Below are 24,725 nucleotides of genomic sequence, written 5' to 3' on the forward strand. Positions count from 1 at the left end.
ATTAATTTCACTCCCCCTGGCTGCGAATCGCTAACGAAGTGTATCTTTTTATCAGAGTGCATTCCTACAAGCTGTGTTGAACCATGGCTTGTGCTGGTAGGGGCCTGGAAAAGCACCAAGAGAGAGCTGGAATAGAGCACAAGGCTTTGTAACTCGCCAGCCCATCCCCAGCATGGACAGGAGCAGAATCCGTGTTTGGGCACCGATCCCGGTTGAGCGCCATGGCCCTGTGGCCACTGAAACGCTGTTCCAAACGGGACGAGTCCAACTATTGTCTTATGTTAAGATACAGGATAGAAAAAGCGTGTTCAGTCGCAGGTGGCATCTCAGTCTTCAAAGTCAAGAAAAGAAAAAAGTCACAGAATTAAAAGCTCTTTCCCTTTGCAGTGTAATTCTAGGCTGCGTGGCATACACTGGAGAAGGAAGGTGGCATCACAGATGGAGGCAAAGTGGAGGAGAAAGGAGTAATGCAGCAATTCAGAGATTCATTCATTTTTTTCCCCCCTTTTCAGCTGCCTGCCACTCCCAAACAAACATGTGGGAGATGTTCTGGTGCTGAAAGCTATGGCTCACTCCTTTATTTAGCTATTCTGTGTGATAAGTTAATTCAGTTTGGACATACCAAAGATAATAGATAATTGTGACAAAGTACTGCAGTCCAGACCTGATTATTACAGCTTGGTCCCTTGTTAACTCTGTTGAGTAAATCGAGGAAGGATGCTTTTCCTGGACCTTCAGATTCATTAAGTCACTGTAATCAGGGAACTTGCCCAAATTCGTGGTAGTTGCTAACACTTTTGGAACCCAAATACAGAAATTGCACAAGGAACACTAAATTTTAGGTATTTTTTTTAACATTTCCTACATTTATACTTTGCATTACTTCTATTTTGTTGTGCCATGATGTCCAGGAGTACTAAAAGATGAATCTACAAGGAGTTTGCTTTGCTGTGCTCTCTGACTTTGAGAGGGGAAATGTTTCGGCACACCAAAAGAAGTCGTGCCGTTTTTCATGAAAATCTCATTAATTTAAACATTCTACCTCACATATTTGCTTAAATGTAGGTCTTGGCTCTTACATATATTTTTCCTGTGCAAACAAGTATTTGTGCAGGTTACCTTCGCTCAACTATGAATACTTGTTACCAGGGCAATCAGTCCAATGTACTTAGCATGAAAGGACCAAAGGAAAATTTTAAAAGGGAAAGAGAAAAACCAGCAATAAAGAGGGAGTTTATGGGCTGCTACGGAGTTGTACAGAATTATAGACGCTACCTCATGACGCTACTGGATAGTGACTGCACTGTTGGAGTGCAGCTCTCCATATTAACAGGTTTTGCCACTCCAGAAGTGAGAAGTTTCTCCAAATACTCGGTCTGTTGGTACCTACTGACCTGATGTTATGTAACAGATTTTCTGCTGGTATTTACCACCGCAAAGCGCAGCCTCCCAACGCCAATGAGTTAAAAGTTGTCTGGGCATCCAGCCCAGATGAATAACATCCCAAATGTTGAAGGAAGTAGCAAGGGAAATAGAAAAGCCTTTGACAGAAATTGTTGATAGCTTGCGAAGGCTGGGGAGGGAACCAGGGAATTTGGAGGTTGCTAATGTTGTTCCTATGTGTAAGAAAGGATCAGGGAGGATCCAGGAAACGACAGAGCAGTGCGCTTGGCTTCAGTTGCAAGAACAATATAAGAAACATAAATAAGGGACAGAATCGTTAATTTGGTAAAATAAAGTAAGCCCACGCTCATGGGAGAACTAGAGCGTTCTAATTTCTTCAAGTATTTTACCTTCAGCTGGTTATTTCTGAAAAATACTACTAAAAAAGTGTCTTCTAGACAGAAGGGAAGCTAATGAAGCGGACAGAGTGAGAGGTTTTACAGGACCTTGAAGTTCGATACCTGCAGTACTGTGCAGATGATGGTACGTCTGGTATCAGACTCACTGGTGCCGCTGCTTACGTGGGAGGCAGTGTTTGCAGTTCAGATGAATCTCCTAGAAAAATACACCAAGTCATTTGCTGGTCTCACTCATACTGAGAACTCAAAAAATTTAAGCTGATTAACTAAAATATTTATTGTTTACATTCAAAACAAATGGAGAACAGCTTGGCTGGAGTCAGTGACAAGTGCAACCCTGACATCAGTGGAATCGTTCCAGGTTTAGACTTGTGAAAACCATTCAGAAGCTGGTCCATTGGTGCTGCTCAGTGGGGGCAGCAATAAGAATTTGAATCCCACAAGGTCATTTGAAGAGCTCTCTTTATGATCTGGTGGAATATTCTGCTAACAAGATTGCTACAGACCAGAATAGAGAGCAACCTACAAACATTTTGTGAGGTGTTTGAGCAGATGAACGTATACGCAAAGGAGAGCACAAAGATGCTGTAGTAAATCACAGAATGCAGTGAGCAGCAAGAAGCCGAGCACTTTAGTCCCAGGAGTAAAACTTACTGAAGTTAGTTAAGAACACAGTCCTCCAGCTCTGAGCACAACATGCAGGTATGAGCTAGAGGAGGAAAGGTTTAAGTGGCTTAAATAAGATGAAGGATAGATGTGTGTTGCATTTTCTTCTACAAAAATCTGAAGCACTGGCAAAATGCATCTTGTGAATTTATATAGTTCTCATAATGATACAAAGAAAATTGCAGAGATTAAGCTGTTGCATAAGTGAGCATGAGTCAGGGGGTTTGGGAAAAATGAGTCACAGCATGAAGGGAACAGAGCCAGGTTTGTAGCTCAGAAAGAAAGACTAGGAAAGAATTTTATGGATGTAGATAAGAGCCTGACAGAATGGATTTGCAGTAGGGAAGTAGAAAAACTAACTAGCTCTAAAACAAGGTACCGTACACTAGATTTAGAGAAAGCTATAGCTAAAAAGCAGGTCAGGCAAAATTTTTGTACACAACTAGTGGTTGAAATATAGAGCAGGCTGCCAAAGTCAGCAATGGAAGGACATAATTGTGTAAATCACTTCAAGAGGGAGTGCGGGTACATTTTTGGAAAATGAGGGAATCACTGGGTATAGCTATTAGTGAGGCTTGTGGAATTAGAACTATGAAATGCAAGTTGATTTATATTTTGAAAGAATACAGGAGCAAGTTCTGCTGCCCTCCACGGTTCTCCCATTGTTTTTGTAGCGCCCTGCAAAGCTCCCGCGGCAGCCTGTGCGAATCGCAGCATTATCTTCACCTGCAGGTAGCGAGTGATAGGAAAGGCTCCCCAGTTCCCCTCCAGAGCAGCCCTGGAGGTCACTGCAAAAGGCCGCAATCATATTAGGATGAGTCACTAGGGTCTGATGGCCACATGTACCATAGCATGGTCGAGGACTTCCAGAAACATTTCTGCAAGAACAGTGTGGCTTACATGTAATTTAATGGAGAGACCCATGTCCTTAATTGTAGTGTTCCTCCCCCCTTCTCTATTGACCCTGACTCTTTACATCAATTGAAGGTTTTTATAGTAGTCATTACTGTAACTTGACAGAGGACCGTACCACCTAACCCATTTAGGGAGTACTGAGGCTTGACTGAGCACAAGCCTGCAGAAGAAAACAGAATATGAGGTTCAGATAATTCAAGACTGGGTCACGATGTTCAATGGATCTGAATTCAGACCGTTCAGAGAACCTGAATTCTGTGGTTTGCGATCCCCCAAGTACTTGACTTTGACACAGTCACATTCTTTCAGTGCAGTATTCTGGATATAACACCTATAAACAACATATTGAAATTGAACTACTCAATCCAATCATATTTCACATTTAAAAAAAAAATCTGTAATAATTTAACGTACAAATAATAAATCCCATAGTAAGTTTGCTTTTGAGTCGCCTATTGAAAGACTACACTATCATCTGAGTTCAGTTGTTACAATGCTCTGAAGGTATGCACTGAACGCACTGAAGGTAACTCAGGTCCATTTTCAACTCAGATCGATCTGCAAAAGGATAGTTGGAGACACCCAGGCTATTTCAAAGGAAATTTTCCAACTACATAGACTGTAACTGTCCAGAGAATAACTGTCTGGGAATAAAAATCTGAGCAACATCTTAGATCAGACTCAGACATACAGTGAGTTTAAGAATTAACCTATATTTCACAGGCTGCATGCACCAATAATCAAATACAATTCAGGTTTTTCAACAACTTAATACAAACTTACAGCTCCTGTTTATCTATAGTGAACAGCACATCCTTTTCAAGTGTTAGCTGAGATTAGAAAATACAAAGAAAAAAGAAAGGGTAATGTTAAAAGATCATTTTCATTACTGGTTACCAAACTAATTTAAGTTAGCTACCTGGGTGAACAAATATATGTTTAACATCTAGAAATGAAGTTTAAACAAAGCTGATGAGGAATGAGTTGAGAGTGTGTTCGGGTATAGTTTACAAGATACTTGCTCAAGGTAGAAGCTTCAGTTATGGCATCAGTTGCTGAAACATTGAGGGAAACAAACTTTATCTCATGATGACACTACATTTGGAAAAGAGGATGCAGAGGCAAGATGCTCAAGAATGAGCTTGTAAAAGCCCATTATTTCCTTTCTAGATCTGTTTCTTATACTGCACTCATCACTGTGGTATCTTGAGCGCTTTCCAGTAGTGCATTAAGCAACATGACAAACATCTGTCACATGTTTGTTCTCTCACCCTCTCCCCAGAGAGACAAGTGTGTGCAGTGGAGTGTCTTGTTTTAATTTTTTTAATTATTATAAATACACATGCACGTAACACACATTGTTAAACATTCGTGCTAGAGAGGGAAGGTCAGACAAACGTATCTTGCTCTTAGGATTCGAGCTGGTGCGCTGGGTGATGTTCCTGCAGGAGTTTTTGTCACAGCCCAGCCCCACAGATGCCACATCCCTGTGGGAAGGGGTGGCTGCAATAAGCAGGAACCAAAAGTTTGGATTTCCAATATCCTAATTTACCGGTCCCACTTAAGTCTAGGGATTTTGTCAAGAAAGATCAAATGGAACGAGATGGCAGGACTTAAAGAAAATCACATGCTTTGCATAACCATCCTCTCATCCTAATATTACTGCACCCGATAACAGACCAACAGCAGGAATTGATGCAGCTTCCACGTCACTGCCACAGAACCAGAGGGCACCGTGCGAGTTACAATAAACAAGCTAGGGATATAATGGATTGCAAAAGTTCGATTTAAGTGGGGAAAAAGAAGTTCTTAGAATAAGGGAATGAAGACCTGGCAGTTACTGATTTCCATACAGAAGGGACATAACTGAGAAAACAAGCTGGAAGCTTTGCAGTCAGACCCCAAACAATTGCAGACAGTCTACCCAGTCAAGAACCGTGAACACCTAAGTGGGAGTCCCAGATCAACACTGGCACCCCCAGTGTAAGATTATACTGGTTTATATGAGAGAAGCACGTACGTGTGTGTATTAGTAGATAACTACCTCTCTGCCACCCCAGAGAAAAGTGGAGCTGATGTGCCTCATCCCGAGGAGACCTCCAGCATCGATGTTGCTCCTTCCTACAACTTCCACTCCTCTAGTGCTCCAGTAACTCTCAGGACAGTTAGAAAAAATAGTGTTTCTCTAATGGAGGATGATTCAGGTCACATCGAGTGCCAAGAAGCTGAAGACTTCGGTCTGGGCCTCACTCACCAAAGGCACAGATAGAGAGATCTGTGCAGCAACATCACATTGCAAAATCCACCAGTGCTTCTTTCCGCACTCCATGAGGGCTGGGCTGCTTCTGGTATCACACCAATACAATTCATATTTGGCACCACTTTCCGCACTGAAATCTTCCCCTCACTTCATCACCCTTGTATCAGTCACAACAGTAGACATAGCTGTAATTATTGCAATACTAGAGATTTCAGAACTGAATGTTGCAGCACGGAAACCTTTCTAGCCGCCTGCTGTTCTCCTCCCACAAAGTTTTCCTTGAAGCACTTAAACATGATCTTCAGGCCATCAGTCTTCCTCTAGTGTTACCAATTTCTTTGCGTGGATACGAGCAGAACTGCTGCAAGCACAGCAACCTACTGCCATTCCCCAGCGGAGCCTGCTCTCCTCTCCACCTTCACTTCCCACCTTAGGCAGTTCAGTTAAAGAAAAAAAAAAAAGATCGGAGTTTTCAAAGAATTCCCATCAACACTTCATTCCATAAAACTGTTTCCCTAGCTTGCCTAGGGACTTGCATCTCAACAAAAGCCATCCAGGAAAACCAGCTGAAATAGCGAAAAGCACCATGACAATGCAGCGACACCACTGACGTAGCTCTCCTGAAGTCCACCCACAGTACGCCACATACCAAGATGCATTTTCATGCCACGTAGCAGCCAGACAGGACATACAGTCAGAGTTAATACGCAACCCAGGTTGGGATCCCAACTGCAGTAAGCTTAGGGAAGCTCTAAAGGACTCCTTGAAACAAGTCTCAAGGAAAAGTTGTTCTTCTAAACATAGATCTTGTGCGGCCACAACATCGAATCCTCCAAGAGTTTCCAAGAGAGGAGGCAGCTAGCAATCAAACACTGCTTCTGAATAATTGTTCTTTTTTTTCAAACTGAAATTACCATTGGGAAAAATCAAAGACCCTGAGTGCATAAGTCAATCCAGTCTGCTTCATTTTAGCTGGAGTAGCTGCTTATTCCATAGAAATTAAGCTAAACAGAAATCAAGCCACGGATACAAATGGCATTTTGACTAATTCATCTTAAAAGGTAACTCATGTTAAAGTTACTCATGTATGAAGCTCCTACAGAGCAAATAAAACCTTTGTTCCAGTTTACTCTGCAAGAAAAAGGACTTGAGCTGTATGAGAACTAGAGCCATCTTCTTTTCAGCTTTTGTAGAAAGCAGGAGTACACGCGAAGCCAGGCAAAGTCTCTGCAAAGACTTGCTGTGAGCTGGGCCGTGCTCTGGCTCCAGCAGTTAACGATGTGTCAGGTTGGTACGAGCCAGCCAGCTCCAGTCCCTGAAAGCCTTTACACCTGAGAATGTGCTTTTCAGCTGTGAGGACAGAGCAACGCCGTCAGCACGTCCTGCACCGACACGGCAGCCTCGGGGCCGACACTGTGCAGAAATGCAAAGAGCAGCCTCACGTCAAAGGGCTTTTTTTGCCTGTCAGATAAAGAGAAGATAGATGTAAAATATTTGGACATTTGGGGAAAGGGCAAACATTGAGAATTAATTCAAACTGTTGATGGTTTATTTTTTTATTGAATCTTGTGGTCGAAATTGTTTTCATTTGCTATGAGAAAGAATCCATCATTTTTTCCGAAGCACCACCCAGAATCTGCCACTGGTGATGTTCTAACGTCCCCAGTGCCTATACAAATAGAGAGGTCAGCTGAGATTTGTAAACTAGAGATCATAAGTTTTAAGGAATTTGTTTATTCAGCCTCGAGTCTCCAAATTGTGTACAATGCCAAAATTAAAAAGTCCTTTCACTGTACTGTGTCAGGTTACAATAAAAAGCTCTCCAGCATTTTGGATGTTCAGATGAGAAAGCAAATTGTAATTCCATTTTAAGCAACCTATTTGTCAGCACATGCAGTTTAATTATAATTAAAGTACCTCCAGCAGTTATAATGAATAGGCAAAAATCAAATTGTTGGGTTTATACTTGTATAAACTTGCATTTAGTGCAAACTAAAAGCTGCCTGAATTACCCTGAAAAGTATTGGTCTAGTATTTGCATTTTTAGCTGTGCTGTTCAAATCCAAGCATACAGAAACTGTTGCCATGACTTTAACAGATTGATCGAATTAGGGGAAGTTCCATGGAAATGACAAGAGGCAGATCTCTTCCTGATGGGAAGGCCACCACCAACCAAGTTCCAGGTCCCTGTTCAGAGCATGCGGCACAGGAACCATGCAGAGATCACCAGAGGCTTCTTAGTGGTAGCAAAACATGTTTCTAACTCATCTCATTCTTCAGAGAGGGCTGAACTATGTTTGCTGAAATCTTCCAGAGTAATTCAGCATGCAACAAACAACCAGCGTGGAAGAAAAACAAAGTCAAATTATTAAAATATTATAAAAATATTATAAAGTTTTGAGAAGTTTACAGAAATATTTAGTGATAAGTACAAAACAGTAATGGTATTTAACAAATAAAGTATCTGTTTAACATAACCATATCTGAAAATATTTCCAAATGCAGTATATCAGAATTAAAAGCTATGAGAGATCTGATAACATTTTATGTCCTGCAAATGGAATAAGCATTGAGGTGACATCTTTGGAGTATGGACTTTGGGGAAAGCATTTCAATGGGCTACATATTTAAGCAAACTTTATGACCAATACTACATTTGCTTTTTTTTTTAATAAAGATATAGATGAATGTGCAACTGGAGCCCATAATTGCAGAGCTGATCAAGTATGTGTGAATTTAAGAGGCTCCTTCAGCTGCCAGTGTCCTCCAGGCTATCAGAAACGGGGGGACCAATGCGTGGGTAAGTGTCACTCTAGACTATTTTCGTTCATTATCAGTTGCAATCTTTGTATTGATTATAAAGTCTATAGGTATGTGTACTGTAAAATAGCTGTATCACTTTGAAATGCAAAGGAATAACCACTTCATCACAATAATTAATCACTAAACCGTGGAACTAGAAACTGTTTTATGTATAATCAACACTTGGAGTTGAACTTCACAAGATTGATTTTCCTAATAGTTACCATTGTGTTTATTGTTTGTGTTGGGGTGTTGCCCGATGTCCCAGATCCAGTCATACATCTACTGTAGCAGCAAACTACAGCGTGTCTTTCCACTGACCTCAGCGAGAGCCGACCCCAGAGCTGCAGGACAAAGCTCTGCCTTCACGCAGCCCTCAGCCCGGCCCTGCAGAGCCCCCCTGCACACTCGGGTTCAGTTCTCAGTTTTACGAGCACAAATGAGGGAGATGGAAACTCTGAATGCAGGTATACGAGATTTGCAACGTACGAACCACTACGCTTTCTTCTTCGTGCCAAGATAAACTATCAGCACCCTTGGGACCTATACAAGTACAGCATTAAATTAAATCCAAGTGCAGCGTAAACGCTGCATCTTTCCTGCTCCATCCTCACTGTGGGCGTTACGCAGAAGTGCCATTTCTCTGTTCCTGCAGCCCTCCTCCTGCCTTTATTTAACACCTCGTCAATCAGGATTTCAACGGATGAATTGCTTTTATAGGCACTCCAGCCGTAAGCCTTAGCTTTGTCCGAGATAATAAAAACTACTACGAAACAAGAGAATCAAATATACACATCGTGAGCTGGTATAAGGGGTGGTCTTGAATAAGACACATGATGGGTTTTATGCAGCCTGGGATAAAAGCATTTGGTATTAGGGATCTGTTTAAGAATTTTTGTCATTTTTCATCTCTTTCAAAAGCCTTGCAAAGGCTATCGGTAGTCAGCGCCTACCGAGAGCTGCAGGAGGGAAACTGGGGCAATTTGGGTACGTATCTAGACTAACTTACATTTCTGGGCATGGCTCGCTCTTCGGGGTTCTGAGTCAAGGCTGTGGAAATCAACCCAAATTTCTTACCTCTTTCTCAAGAGGTGTTGATCAGGCCCTGCACTGACAAATGAATATAAACACAAATGTATTTGATGTTTCTCAGTTCTCTGTGCAAGAGTAGGATAAGTCGTTTGGAATGTAGGTAGAAGAATAGTTTTGACAGGTCATTGATTTTTTTTTTTTTTTAAATCTAGATTTGGTTTTAGAGAAGGCAAAGTATATTACTGCTGTGCAATAGCACTCAATGTCAAGACCTATGGTACTACCTGAAAGTCTCGCAGGACACATTTACAGCACTCAAAAGAAAAGCAGCGGAAGGAAACAACCTTATATCTACATGCAAATACATTTAAGCCCCTAAATCTCTACGTGAACATGTCTGGAAAGTGAAGTTTCCCCTCTCCTATTTAGGTCAAAACCAAGAATAACACCTGTGTTACATATTACACACTGACCTAAATTATAAGTACATCCCTACGCTTCGTACTGTCAGCATTTCAGAATAAAGCCCGTCTTTGGGGATTTTGTAACAACTTAGCCAGAAAATGTTCTTGGGGCCAGATCTTGATAGAGGTTCTCCATATGGGCGGAAATGTTTCGCAAATTTGAAAGAAATTTTTCCAGACTATTTTGGCTTTAAGGTAGAGGGAGAAAAGGACTCATTTCTAACAATTGATTGATTTAAATCTAAATTCACTAATCGTTTCTGTCTTTTTTTGAGATTTTTTTTAAATTTGCTTGTTCACATATTGCAAAATTAGTCTTTTCTTAACAAAAGAGACCACAGATAAAACGAATGGTTTTCCAGCAACACTTCAAACAGAAGATTTGGCCGAATTATTTAGATGATGCTCAGCCCTGAGATTTGCATGGAGCTGATGTGCCTAATTCCACAAGGAAAACTCCCACTGAATTAGAGTCAGATCCTGGAAGCATTTCTGTGCATAAATGCAGTGCCTACACAAAGCTATGTCTATATTGTATAATCAGGTCTTTAAACAGCAGTTTGTAAGAGCTTAGTCCTGTAAAAGTCAAGGCTGGAAAAGATCTACTGTGTCTCCTAATTTATTCTGTTTCTACTTCTGAATTTCTCTCTGAAAAAAAAAAAAAAAAAGAGTTCCAGCAGCAATCGCTACCGTACGGATAGCCAGGAATTTTCCAGCATAAGCCTTTTCATTCAGAACCGTCCAAAACACTCCACTTTTAAGTTTAGACCCAAACAGTGACTGCAAATTTGACAAAGAAAGGGTTAACTTCAAGATTATTTTTTCACTTGATATTAAAACAAACACTTTTCCCCATTATTAAAAAAAAAAAAAAGCCTTGGCCTCTTTTTAAACACATCTATGGTGGAAACAGCTGGAGGTAGGAAACTCAAGATCTGGCATGGATATGGGAAGTGCCTTTCTTTGTTCCAGCGAAAACTGGTCTCATTTGTGTGAACGTTGAGCCTTTGAAATCTCACTTTGTGTACGCATACAGAACACGGCACGGATTTCTCCTGCAGCAGACCACAGCTAAAGACACTTGCTGCACACACATGCACAACCAGTACTGTGGCATAATTTAAAAAAAAAATGTTTTTCAGGCAGAGGCAGTATCTCCTCCAGAATGCAAGAAGACCTTTTAAAACGCAGGGAGGTAAAAGAAGGGGCTGAGGCATATTTTGTATGGTTCGCAGGTGCAAAGCTTGCTCTGATGCACAGGAGGAATGCCGAAACTTAGAAAGGCACAGCCTGCTCCACTTGCAAACGGGAGCCAGGCTGCACCGAGAGCCTGTGCAGAGTTAATCCTGCCCAGAACAGCACCAGCTTCAGCCAGGCCGAGCAGGGCAGGAGGTGCCAGTGCTGCTGCGTGGCAAGGGCTGCAGGAGAGCAGGGCAGCGACAGCAGCCCTCAGGACCCCCAGCCGCTTTCGGGGGGGTCCCTGCAGAAGCACAGCCACCTGCTGCCTTTGCACGCCCATTAATCATCTGTCCTCACTGTACTCACACAGAAAATTTGGACTCTTCCTAACGGAGCTGAAAAGATACAGTGTATGCTAAGTGTGCCGCATGCTAATTTTTGGGAAAAATGAGCTACAAGCTCCATTCACTGGATCAGTCGGCATTATGTCTGCATCATGAGTAATCTTGGTTGAAAAGCACGACAAAACATTCTTGGTTTTACCTGTGCAAAATAAACACAGCTAAGCAGTACTGTGGAACTGAATAAAAAAATAAATTTCGAATGTCTAGTGATCTCAGAGGCTGGAAGACAATCAGTATGAAACAGATTTTTACAGAAGTTAAAGTAAAATAGTATTCCCATTAATATCCATAGAAGCAGTACCTAGCTCACATCACCTTTTTTCCCCCCTGCATTTAATCAAGTGCAATTAACTTCACAGTTTCTTTGGACGCAAAACAGCAACAGTGAGCTGCCATGACTCCATCTGAACTAATTTGTGTTTTTTGCCAACTCAGACGTGGACGAATGCACGCTGCCTCCGTACTGCCACCACCGCTGCGTCAACACGCCCGGCTCTTACTACTGCCAGTGCAACGCGGGGTTCCAGCTGGCATCCAACAACCACACCTGTGTAGGTAAGAACCTCTGCAGGGACTCGCACACGAGCGCACCCCGTGTAGAGACTCATGACTTGCCACAGCTGAAATTTCAGCATCTTCATCCCAACCTAAAGGGAATAAATACCAGCTAAGAAGCTGTACCAGGTGCTACATTGAGCAGCTCTCCTGCAAGTGATCTGAAGTACAGGAGGGTTAGAGGAAAAATTGGAGCCTTATTGAAAAACTGTTATTGCCTTCGTGTAGCAGGTTTCTGAGAAGCATCTAGTTTGGCAGCTTTATATTCATTTTTTAGTCTTAGATTTAATTATTCTTTCCATTCTGGTGGATCGCTTTGCATTGTCATTGGCTTTCATGCTATTATTCCCAGTTCATGCAACACAAAGGCTGGAACTGGAAACCAGGAGAAGCAAGACTATTCCTCTGCAGTTCAGTGTAATTATCCTCAGCACATGATAAACTTAGTGATGAAAGAAAGTATCTACAAGTGTCACATTTTAATATCTAGAAAATAATGTTAAAAATGAGAACGAGGACCACTAAGGAAGAGTGACCCTTCAGAAGTGATTCTCCCTTCAAAAGTAAAACACTAAGGGAGTCCTTGCAGTAAAACTTATAGGCTGCTGTTAAGCTTGAGATCATAGGCTCTGTTCTAGAGGAATTGGATAGACTAATAATAAAAAGGTAACTGCCTGCTGAAGTGCAAAGAGAATGGCCATAAAAGGTTGATGATGGAGATGGTCAAAAGTACTTTATGGATATAACGTATGTATAATCTATATTTTATACATATTTTTAAATATATAAAAAAATCAATCTGGCTTTTCCAGCTTCTCCCCCGACTTCCAAACATTGCCATATCTTCTCACGTACCCTGGCACGCTGCACAACACTGAAGTGGGGGAGGAATTTCCTGTTTTCCACCAAATGATAGGATAAAAAAATTGCACATGGGCACAACATAACCACATGATGAGTTGTTGCTTATTTGACCCTTTCCAGAGCTCAAATGCAAGGTATATTCTTTCAGTTATACTCACAAATCTGTGTGACAGCTCCAAGTTTGCCAGGGGCTTCACCCTCCCCTGACTTGCTGGCATCCTAGCCTGGTCAGACACACTCCCACCAGGAAAGGTGACGGAAATCTTCAGAAGACAATGTCTAACTGAACGGTCGCTGCCTCCAGACAGACTCTCACATCTGCAGGACTCATCTGGCAGAAGTGTTACTTGACAGCTGTACCGGTTGCATTTGTGTTACAACTTTTGCATATATTGAAAGTGGGTCAATACTTCTCGGAAAGCAAACAAAGAGAATTATGGCTTTGGCTAGCTTATTTATTCCTTCTGGTAGCATTGTCATGATGTACAGTCTTTGCACTCTTGCCAGAAATCAGCTAAAAGGAGGAAGAAAAAAAACTTTGTAATCAGTTTTCTCCTATTACCATCCATTTTCAGGACTATGAGGTTCATCATGTATAAAATTAACAGCCTCCTCATGGGTTTATTTTTTGTGAATGCCTGATCTTAGTCATCTTTGTCAGTTTTTAGCTGTATCTGTAAATGTCTGAGTGCTGCTGACACTTATAAGCATTTGCAAAAGCTATGAACTCAAGATTTTTTCCCAAGTGCAACTCAGTACAAATGGTTTTATCTGTTAAAGACATACGAATGTACAACATACGGGGGATTAAAACAAGGAAAAATACGCTAAAATTTACAGAGTGAGCAGCAGTCAGTCAACAGCCCATGAAAAACAAGTGTTACAGATTCCAGAGGTGATTGCAATTAAATAAACTTCCCATTAAAGATTGCTTCTCTTCTCATACCACAGTGTTCTCACATATGTTCTTAGGATGGGCACATCATGGAAAAAATCTAGCACGGAAACATACCTTCCCCCAATATGGTCTAGGCCTTAGAGCACCGCAAAACTCCACTGGCCTCAAAGGCTCATGTTATAATTGTAATGGAATTTAAAGAACAAATTTTAATGGTAATAAATAGCTCAAATAAATCTTAACCGCTGCATGCTGAGAGGTCTTATCAGTATGTGTTCCTTATATCAATTATTTATAGAGACTTGGCATTTCATACCTGAAAAAAGATGCTGGAATGTGGAGTTTAATAGCCACACTAAACATTTTTGGAAGAATTCATCACACATTAGAATAACTCTCATTCCTGGAAAAACACTCTTTCTACATGGAGTGTAAAGCACAGATCTGATGTTGTTCCAAGGACTGCAGATCTATATTGATAGAGTCAACTGAGCTTCTGCTAAGCAATAGAGCCAGACTAAGGACTAATCCACTTAATCAGTCTAATTACCAGCTACACAAGATAAAGATCAGTAATTTTTTGATTTCAGACATAAACGAATGTGATGCCAATAACCCATGTGCGCAACAGTGTTACAATATCCTGGGTTCTTTCATCTGTCAGTGCAATCCAGGATTTGAGTTAAGCAGTGACAGAATCAACTGTGAAGGTAAGAAAGTTTTTTGTCTTGGATGAGCAAGTTTTTTTAAAAAATTATTTTACCAGAAGTCTTTACGTGAACTAAGGGATATCATTCAAGTGGAGCCATGCGGTGGGTGCAATTAGTAACCAAAACCGTTAAGACATTTATTTTTCATGTTGCAAATGTGTTTGCTAATGCAGACCTTAGCAGGTGCAGCTGCATTCAGGTACATGCAGATATGGGTGTCTCTCTTGAACAGTAAGTGCAAAACAGGGCAGACATCACTGCAGTTCGGATCACAGCTGGGAAGAATAAGGCTTCTGAATACTTGTTTCACAAACTCACTCGAATTGTGTGTGGTCTAACGCTGATGACCATTAAACGAATTGGAAAGGAAAGCAAACCAAAAAACAAGTGCAATTTTGTGTGTTGTTGGGCTCCTCTGAAAGTAAAACCTCAACATTGATTTTAAGGAAGTGACAATTGTGCTTTTGAGGTGCTCTCAGGGCTGTGTACACAAACAGCTCGCCTCCTGATGATCAGACAATCACCACTTTATTTCCCCTGCCAGAGTCTCCACGGGGGGCCTCTAATCTCCTTTTGGACACCCGATGATCTCACCCCTAAAGCCATGTCCTTCCTACCAGCCTTGCAGCCAAAGAGCTCTTTTGGTTCACCACTGCCCTCCTCACCCAGCCAGCAGAGCTATTACAGACGCTCCCTCTCCAAGTTCCTTAAGCTGCTCCTACTCGCAAGCAAACGGAACAGGGAGCAGCAAATCTGCAGCCTCCAAGGACACCCCTGAACCAAAACCAAGAATGGGGCTCAGGCCTCAGAGGGAGCAGGAAGGAGTTCTGCTCTTTTCCAAAAATATTCCTTCGCTTTGATAGGTTTTCTTTAATTTCCAGCTAATGGCATGTACTGATAAATTCTGTTTCACACCGCACTTCTCTGGCAAGGAACTGGTGGTTGCACAAGAATAAAAAAACAAGAGAATGGCATACACTTATTTGAAGACCAAACAGAGACCTTCCTTCCCCTCCTTCCCAAAGAGCAGCTCCATTAGCGCAGGGCACAAGTACAAAGGCAATACTTTTGCCTTCCTAACTAATCTCACATCTGTGTGTTTTGTGAAAGTAATCACATTTTGGAATACTACAAGAATAAATTCTTTCGGGAGTTATTTTCCCAAGCCTGTTCTGAAACCTAATTTAGCTTCTGCTTTCTCAAATCCAAAAAAATCCTCTTTTTGGAAGATAAAAAAAAACAAGTGGAACCAGCCCTTCCGTTTGCAACTTTGAGGCCTTAAGCAATACATTTCAGATTTCTGATAACTTACTCTTTAGACAGAATTCATTTTTTCCCCTGTCAGAACCCACATTTAACTATTATATTTAGTTCTGTGCCGAGGTAGATGTTAAACTACAATAACTTTAAGCTCTTTTGCTCTCTGCAGACACAGATGAATGCAGAACTTCAAGCTATATATGTCAGTATCAGTGTGTCAACGAACCAGGGAAGTTCTCATGTGTGTGCCCTGAAGGATACCAGGTTGTAGGAGGCAGAACGTGTCAAGGTAAGTGCCCTCATCTCAATATCCCAGCATTAATAACACCATTTAGAGTGCTTGCTATCTAAATGTTTATCTTTAATTACATTATGTTTCATTATGTTAGCAAAAGATATGTTGATAAAGGATTTGATGATTAATTGCATATCTCCTATTAGTTCTTTTTATTTGAATCCTTCATCTCAAACTCTAAATCCTTCAGATTCCTAGAACAAAATTTCAGTTTTTGCAACCAAGAACAACTTGTCTTGGGTGTCTGGGCAATGAGTAGGTTTCAGAGAGAAATATCTCTGGAAAAAAAAAAAAAAATCAGGCCATTTGTTCCAGACACTGCAAGGCTTTATAGCATCTTATTTATGGAGGTTCCTAAATCCAGGCACAGTAGAAATGAAAGATATGTTTCTTCTGATAACAGGAGAAAAATGCAAGACTTGAGCAGCTTATTTAATTTGTGTTTAGAAAATAAATATTCTGGTCAAGTGCCACCAAATGCCAGAGTTTTACAGTTTGTGTTTTTCTCTTCAGTGGTGCTAAATGTCTCTTTGCATCTTCTTACAGAATACTGCAGAACATCATATTAAGAGCAAGAACCATTGCTTCTGTAATACAGAACCCAATTTAACAGTCATTATTTTTAGAAATAAATAGGCATATTAATTATTGGCAGAAAAGGACAAGGAAATAAATTGTTTATTAATATTTTTATAAAATTCAAATTGCCTTCCCTTAAGGATAGCAGCTGATTCTGAACATTCCAGGGTAGGCAGTTTGACCAGCTAAGGATCTGTTTGTGCCTTCCCAGCGATTATATTTGAATAAACCCTTTCTGTGACTATTTTGGGAGACTGTACAGGTAGACAGTAGTCGGGTTCTGGCACTGACAGGATCGTAGAGCATTAATACAGCGCAAGTCTGACAGTCCCCACCATGGTTATTTTCCCCAGAGAAAATAAAAAAGAAAGCTCTACTTCACACAAAAATAAACCAATTTTCATTATTTCTTTCGAAGCTATTTTAGTTAAAGTGTCACTGTTAATTAAGCCTTTTAGTTAGGCTATGAGAACCTGCAAAGGGCAGAAAAATCACAATTCTCCCTCAAAAGTCTTTCCTCTGTCTACAAGATATCTTCTTCTACAGATTCATTCTTTACTAATTAGGAACTTTACCATATGGCTACAGTTGTATTATGTATAGTATAATTAATGTGTTTCTTCAGTCAACTAAGAAAAGCCTTCAAACTTAATTACCACTTGATAAACAAGTTTATTCCATTTCTGCACCGAGAAATGCTTTATAGCCAGGCCCCAGAAGAAGCAGACAGAAGAACAAGGAAACCTGTTGGGTTTCAACAAACAGGTGGCTTTTTGTGGTTGTTGTTTTGAAGACATTGTGTCCGTAGCAAACATCTGCTTTGACACAGTCCCTGTTGCTTCCTCCTAGATATAAATGAGTGCGAGACCACTAATGAATGCAGAGAGGATGAAATTTGCTGGAATTACCACGGAGGATTTCGTTGTTACCCAAGAAATCCTTGTCAAGAGCCCTATGTCCTTACATCTGAGAAGTAAGAAATGCTAGTTTGGTTTTTGTTTTTTAGGATCATCCTCAACCAGCAAAATGATCAAACACAACAGAAAGCAAGTACCATTTTTGTTTGCAACCATGACAGTTTCATCCATTTTTGTTTTCCAGCCGCTGCGTCTGCCCCGTGTCCAATGCCATCTGCCGAGAGCTGCCTTACTCTGTGGTACACAAGTACATGAGCATCCGCTCCGACAGAACGGTGCCCTCCGACATCTTCCAGATTCAGGCAACCACTATTTACCCTAATACCATCAACACATTCCGGATCAAGTCTGGAAACGAGAACGGAGAGTTTTACCTGAGAGTGAGTATCGGTGGGAGCTGGGCCCTGAGCGGGCCATAAGCAGCACTGGTGCCACCACAAACCCAGCAAATGTCCCTGTGAGCTCATCACGGCATCCCAAAGTTTATCAGCTTTGCTGCTTCCTTCTTAAATGTGCTTTGGTTTCCAGATTTTGAAGAGCCTTTTACTTTTCTGCCTGAAAACTCTACACGGAGAATCCATCTGTTTATTTTAAATGACTGCACCACTAATAACAATCAGGAATGTTTAGCAATCCTGTGACACCCATGTCAAGTTCAAATGAGATGCCTCTATGCTTTTCACACTCTGTACCAACACTATGTAATGTATTAATATTTAGGAGAGGATTATAGAAAGATTCTTGTACAATTACTTCAAATTTCTAATTCTTGGAAAAAAGTAAAAAAAAAAAAATCAATAATAGCTGGGGATCAGGCACTGATTTCTAAAGCCCTCAGTTCAGGCCAACTTAAAGGTTTTGTGTGGACACATACGTAAGCCTTCGTTTTCCCATAGTGCTGCAACTATTCCAGCAAACCATGAAAGCTCAAATGACTTAGGATGGCAGTATTTCCTGTTGGTATCATGCATTCAAGTAGATAAATAGGAATGAAAGTGTCTATAACATCTGCTTAAGATTTAAGAAATCTTATTTTCTTGGACACTTATATTTACAAATTCCTGGGAAATCCTTTTTGCTTCGTCTGTGGTTTTACATGCAGTAAAACAGAATCAGTACAAAAAGCTTCAGTCAGAAATATTAATTGGAAGGTTTTCGGGTTTATTTTTCTTCAAGTCTGAAGATGAGGGGGTTTGATAGTACATCCAAAACGTGTACCAAAAAGTGCCATCGCCCGTTTACGCCATGTTTCCCCAAGATGGGAACACGGAACTGCTCATCTGTATCTCACTTGTTCTGGTATAACCCATAATCCAGTGCCTTTCCGTGGATTTATTACACATCAAAAGCCCACACCGACCCCCCCAAAGTACAAACAGTTATTTGCTTAAAAAAAAGAACAAGATCACTCCAGCTCTAGTTTGGGTCAGACCCCAGTCTGGCCTTCGGACTGACCTTTTTTAGACTAACAATTCCAAACTTCTGTTGCCACCACCAAGAAATTGCAGGCCTTAAATAAGGAAGCGCGTGTTTATTCCTGCTAAGGGACAGCAGTAAACAGAGGCTTCCTCAGGAGTTATTCCTGTTGTTTTAGTGAAACTCTGAGCTGGGTCTCAGATACAGCAGATGGCTTGGATTCATCTGCATGGTGAGAAATTATTTGTAGTAGGTGAAGGGAGAGGTGCAGTTGACCCTTTTATTGTTATCTGTAGATGAGGAGGCTGTTGTACAAACCAGCAGCGGAGCAGTGCGAGATGGGGATGGCAACAGGCACCCCAGTTGCAAAAATTCCCAGTGTTTACAAGGGGAGCACGACTTCTTCTGACATATGAGCCATGAGACAGACTTAGTTTCCCTCTGCTGAACAAGCTACAGCACTGTTAAAGACATTAGGTCTGTCTTGGTTTATTTTTTCTTCATATATTTTAGAAGCTGATAGATGGGGATAAAAACAAAGGCCATCTTGGGACAGATTACCACTTTTCACATCCTTTAGGAGAGTCAGCATAACCAGGAACAGATTTTGCAGCGCAGTTTATTCCTCTGAGCCTCAGTCAGGTAAAGTTTTCCCCACGGCAAAGCCAGGTGTGAGATTAGTCATGGCCACGTAAAAACATTAAAATAATACTTGCATTGTGTATGTCTGCTGAGACAGGGCGTTTTTACAGCATAGTAACACACAAGCACTCTCTTGACACAGCTAGGGAATTGTTTTAAAATTTGACTGACTTAAACACTTTTGTTGTTTTTTCAGCAAACAAGCGCTGTAAGTGCGATGCTTGTGCTGGTGAAATCGCTATCGGGACCAAGAGAACACATCGTGGATCTGGAGATGCTCACAGTCAACAGCTTGAATTATCGTACAAGCTCCGTGTTAAGATTAACAATAATAGTGGGACCTTACGCATTTTAGTGGTTTGCAATAACCCTTCACTGGCACTTAAAGCAGCCAAAGAATATTATCTTAAAGAAAGCACTTACTATTTTATTTATAGATTTTGCTCCTTTTTTTTTTTTAAGATTTGTTTAGTAAGTTGATATCTTTAATCCACGCATTACACCTGTAATTCAAAATTAGTAGATGTGTTCCATAATATAACATGGGCATTGTCACTTTCTGTATAAAGATTTAAATCTTTTTTATTACCTTTCTTGGATTAGATACATACTACGTGCTTTTGTATGAGAACTATATGTTCATACTATCCTGTAAAACCTCACACACCCTTCCTAGCCAAATAGGTCATGCAACTAAAAGGTGATATTCTGTGTTGGTTTTATTTTAAATTCTAATGCAGCTACACTGACAATCTCAAAAAGAAAAAAAATTATATAGTATGAATGATACACAAAGTAATGGTTATGTGATAAGCTAAAATATATTTCTTCTTTTTAACTCCTTTGTAACAAAAGATAACAGTCAATAAAAAAATCTATTTCTGTAGACATTTATGTGCTATCACAGTTGGTTTTTCTAATCTGGGTTGGAGGTAAAGCTACATTGTGAGAAATGTTTTGCATTGGGTTTTTATATGCAGATTGTGTTAACCATCCCAAGGAATAACATTCTGCTCTCTCCAGGAAAAATAGACCATAGGAAGAAAATTCTCCAACAATGAAAGAAACTCCGAATGGAAAAATCACCACGCTGGGCACACATGTCCGTGCTCACTCCTGAGAACACTGTTGGCAGTTACTGGTTAGAAGGCTACAGCATTTTCAGACAGACGTTAACATGTTTTTTCTCCAGAAATATTATGTTTTATACTAAGAATTGAGTGCATTTACATATTAAGTTATATCATGTTTTGAGGCACTCAGTCCCTATTCCTGCTCTTACAACTCGGATGTATCATGTACAGTGTTCATAAAATTTATTTCTAATTCAAGAACTAATAACATCTTTTGTAATATGTAAAATCTTATTTCTTGTTTAAAATGTAGTCATTAATCCTTTGATGTACAAAATTTTTAATAAAGATCTCTTACCATAGTGTCCTTACTCTTTTTCGAGGTAGTTTCTTGGCCACGTTGAGGGCCGAATTATCCACTAGTGTGAGAGTCAAAGCCCCACCAAGTTCTGCAGAGTCAGAATGACCCAGATCTCAGTCCCTACAGTATTAGCTCATGGAGAACTGAAAACAGGATTCCTTTGTAGAGGGACAAACGTACTACCGAGTTTTTGTTTTACTGACATTAAAAAAAAAAAAACCAAAATACACACATTGCTAGTTGCCAGTCTACAGGAAGGAGCATCTTTTCTACTTAAAATTCATTTCCTATAGAGAATTTGTGAATTAGTGCATACATTATAGACAAAAAAAAAATCCTCTTGTGGCATAGACCCACGGATTCATATTTATTTAGTATATCAATCACCCTCAGTGCTTGCTTTCAGGGGATGTGCCCAAAGCAGCAACAAGCCTGGCTGGAGAACTTGGCATCCAGAGGTCCCACATGGCAGAACAGCTAAAACACGCTCCAGAGTATCACTCAGAATAGGCCACAACCACTCTGCTTTAGGGTGACACATCCTCCACGCTCAGGCAAATTGCAGAGCAGGACCCCATTCCCCAATGATTGTTCCTTCAGACAGTCATTTGTGGCTTTAAACAAATAGTTCAGCTGCCAAGAGGGTCAGAGCACATGGTTGTGGCCCAGTCCAGAAGACAGCGCTGGCTTTGGGCTGCGTTTTCTGCGCCTGGGGCCCCAGAGCTGGGGGTGAGACCCCATGCAGCCGTCATCTCTCTCTGCAGAGAGGAGCTCACCAGTACAAGCCCAGTTGCTTTGTAGAGGGATTTAACTGGTGTTTTCCATGGTGAAAACCCTCTGATTATACAGAGTTGGGGTTGTAGGAAGCTCTGTCCTCTCCCCAGAGGGATTCCTCCCCATTCATCATCATTACAAATCCTCTTACACTAACTTTTAACTTCCCAAATCCTGTAATTCAGCACTGTCCATTGCAAGAAACAATCGATTTTGTTGTTGTTTCTGGGTTTAAAATGGGCAGTTCTCTCTCGATAGCTGCCCAGATGGGGCTGAAGTGGCTTTGCCTCCATCAGTCCTGGGATTGCGAAGCACCAGCCTGGTCCCTGCTGGGAATCCACAACTCAGCCCTGAGCATCCACAGGACACCAGGCTCTGCCCCGAGGATTCACTCTACATTCATATTCTGCCAATATGTACACCAGGTTCATCACCAGCACTTTAAATCTTCATTTTAAATCTCTGCTTGTCTGACAATGACTCAAAATTGATCACTATATCTACAGAAAAACAATATCTCTATACTTCTGCAGTGGTGTGACCAGAGACAGTTGCAGCTCACACATGTGCCCAAGCTATATTCAGCCCACTCGTCCCTCTACATCACATTGTGCTCATACACCTGGCTTAACCCATTTTATTTTCGCACAAACTATCCTGCCACCCACCCCGCTGCACATCTGTTTGCAATATTCCAGTCTGTGTGAGACACGACCCATACCAGCCAAGTCAGAGCTCACCACACAGCTCAGGAGTGCAGATCCAGACACTTGCCCTTATATTACTACAGGTTGGTTGAGACCTAAATCCAGTCACGGGCACCACTCTCCACACACGACATGAATCACAGCGCTTCAATGGAAGCGGGGAGCTGAAATAACAGCCCCTCCAAACCAAAATACGAGCAGAGCGAGCCAGGCACTATAGAATTTAGAAGGGGGTGGTTGGTGTTTTGGATAGGGGTGCGGTACGTGATCAAGCATGAGAGTGTCCCAAAGAAGCCCATAATCAAAATGAAAATATGGTTCAGCGCCTGAAAAAGAAGAGCTTTTGTACTCCGCACTACGCCAGAAAAATCTGTGTGGTGTTAGAAGGAAAACCTGCAGGTTCATCCATTTCTCCAGGAAAGCAGAACTTTGTGTGCTTCTTGCAAAGGATACGGAGCTGCAGCAAACGTTCAACAAGAGTTTGAATAGCTACCTGGGTTAGAAAGGACACTGAAATCCCCAGAAATTATATGAGCACAAAGTGTTTGCTCAGCCTTCGCTGTACTCTACCAGCACGATCAATAACACACTCCAGGAAAGATTCTCATATAAATCTCTGTCACTGTTGGAGGAGAATCTAAATCAGGATCACATGCAAAATTTAATATCTTCTCAAAAACACAAAACAGAAACAAGTAAATAAAAAAATTGGACTTTGAGTAAACAGAACTTGATGAAATAGAAACACAAGTTCATTCACTTCCCTGAGACCACCTGAATGCAGTGCAGTGGGATTATTTTGTTTGGAAGGCTCACAAATGCAAGTTTATTGTTGAATCTCGTTTCCATGACTGCAAAGCGTTGCTTATGTTTTGAATGATCATCCATGTTTCTAACTTTATAACTCTCCTATTAAAATATAGAACAGCTGCTGCCCCAGTCAGCTGTTCGGCATATGGAGCCCACCAGGGACAAAGCCCACTGTTAACACCAAGAATTATTTTTAACGCCCTCACATTTCTAAACCTCACCATCATCTCAGCGAAATGGCACGTTTCCACACTCCCCAGCTGGGGGAACACCTGCGTAATGCAAAACTGAACTGCGCTGCATCTGCTACAAAAACCAATTTTATTTCATCTGGCCAGCAGAAAAAGTTATCAGCCCCAGTGAACAGAAACAGGGCAAAAAGTTAACTGTGTTTTGTATCTGGAGAAAAGCAGATGTCTAGTTGAGATGTTTATACTGCAAACATTTCTGTATATATTAGGAGGAAAGAGAGCTGTTTAATAAAATGGAGCTAGCTTACAGTTGCCAAAGCAAATTTGAAGGACAGTACAACAGCTTTTGTCATTTTTGCATGGGAAAAAATATAGTCCAATTTCATATTGATATAGATTATGGACATTCAATCAGGTTTTTTTTTTGTTAGCTCTTTTAAAAGCCTCCCATTTATTTTGTGTATTTGCTCAGCAGAAGAAGTTGCAAACATTGTGTCAGAACAATATTACAAAGCAGTATTAAAGGCTTCCCCAGATTTGTTCTCTGGTGTATCAGAAAACACCTTGGTGCTGGACCAGGGGCTGTGTGGCCAAGCCCCATGTCAATGCTTCCTGCAGATCAGAATTCTGGACCAAGGTGAGCTCCAGGTTTGCTTTGTACACACAGTCACACCAGGTCTATCACATTCTGCTTCTGCTCTCGCTTGAGAGAAATTATTTCACTTTCTGATCCCCAATCCCAACAGTTCCAGAAGGGACATCAGCACCCTGCATTGCTGCTCCCCCCCAGAAATATGTTGGGATAATTTCTATTTAATTTTAATATTTTCGTAATTTCTACATAATCACACAGTAGATATGTCCTCAAATGGGGGAAACATTCCCACTAAATTGCTTCAGCTCAGACCTTTGAAAATGAGGCGGGGGGGAAAAAAAAAAAAGCTACAGCTCTCAGCTGAGCACTTCAGCAGCTCCTGCCCCACAAACACACACTCTAGTGCATTTTATTGCATAGCTTTAGTAAAACATTGATTTTTTTTTTTCTCCTCCCTCCCCCAGAAGACACCCCATAAAGCCTCTGCAGTTACAATCTACTAAAACTCCCTGTGCAAAGGCATGCACCATCCCCATCCATACACCCAAACAAGC

The 24,725-nt window shown here is 41.0% G+C and overlaps 1 protein-coding gene across 1 annotated transcript in view; it reads left to right on the forward strand.

Annotated features, from left to right (window-relative positions):
- The window catches only part of EFEMP1 (EGF containing fibulin extracellular matrix protein 1), a 47,292-nt gene extending 26,197 nt beyond the window's left edge, over nucleotides 1-21,095 (forward strand). Inside the window, exons 5-11 of the mRNA XM_065631271.1 lie at nucleotides 8,321-8,443; nucleotides 11,960-12,079; nucleotides 14,432-14,551; nucleotides 15,981-16,100; nucleotides 17,535-17,658; nucleotides 17,787-17,982; nucleotides 19,857-21,095. Of these exons, the coding sequence (XP_065487343.1) occupies nucleotides 8,321-8,443; nucleotides 11,960-12,079; nucleotides 14,432-14,551; nucleotides 15,981-16,100; nucleotides 17,535-17,658; nucleotides 17,787-17,982; nucleotides 19,857-20,015 (962 nt within the window). The 3' untranslated portion in view covers nucleotides 20,016-21,095. The remainder of the gene's footprint in view (nucleotides 1-8,320; nucleotides 8,444-11,959; nucleotides 12,080-14,431; nucleotides 14,552-15,980; nucleotides 16,101-17,534; nucleotides 17,659-17,786; nucleotides 17,983-19,856) is intronic.
- Nucleotides 21,096-24,725: the final 3,630 nt, after the last annotated feature.

The sequence above is a fragment of the Caloenas nicobarica genome, chromosome 3 (assembly GCF_036013445.1).
Source record: "Caloenas nicobarica isolate bCalNic1 chromosome 3, bCalNic1.hap1, whole genome shotgun sequence".
NCBI lineage: Eukaryota > Metazoa > Chordata > Aves > Columbiformes > Columbidae > Caloenas > Caloenas nicobarica.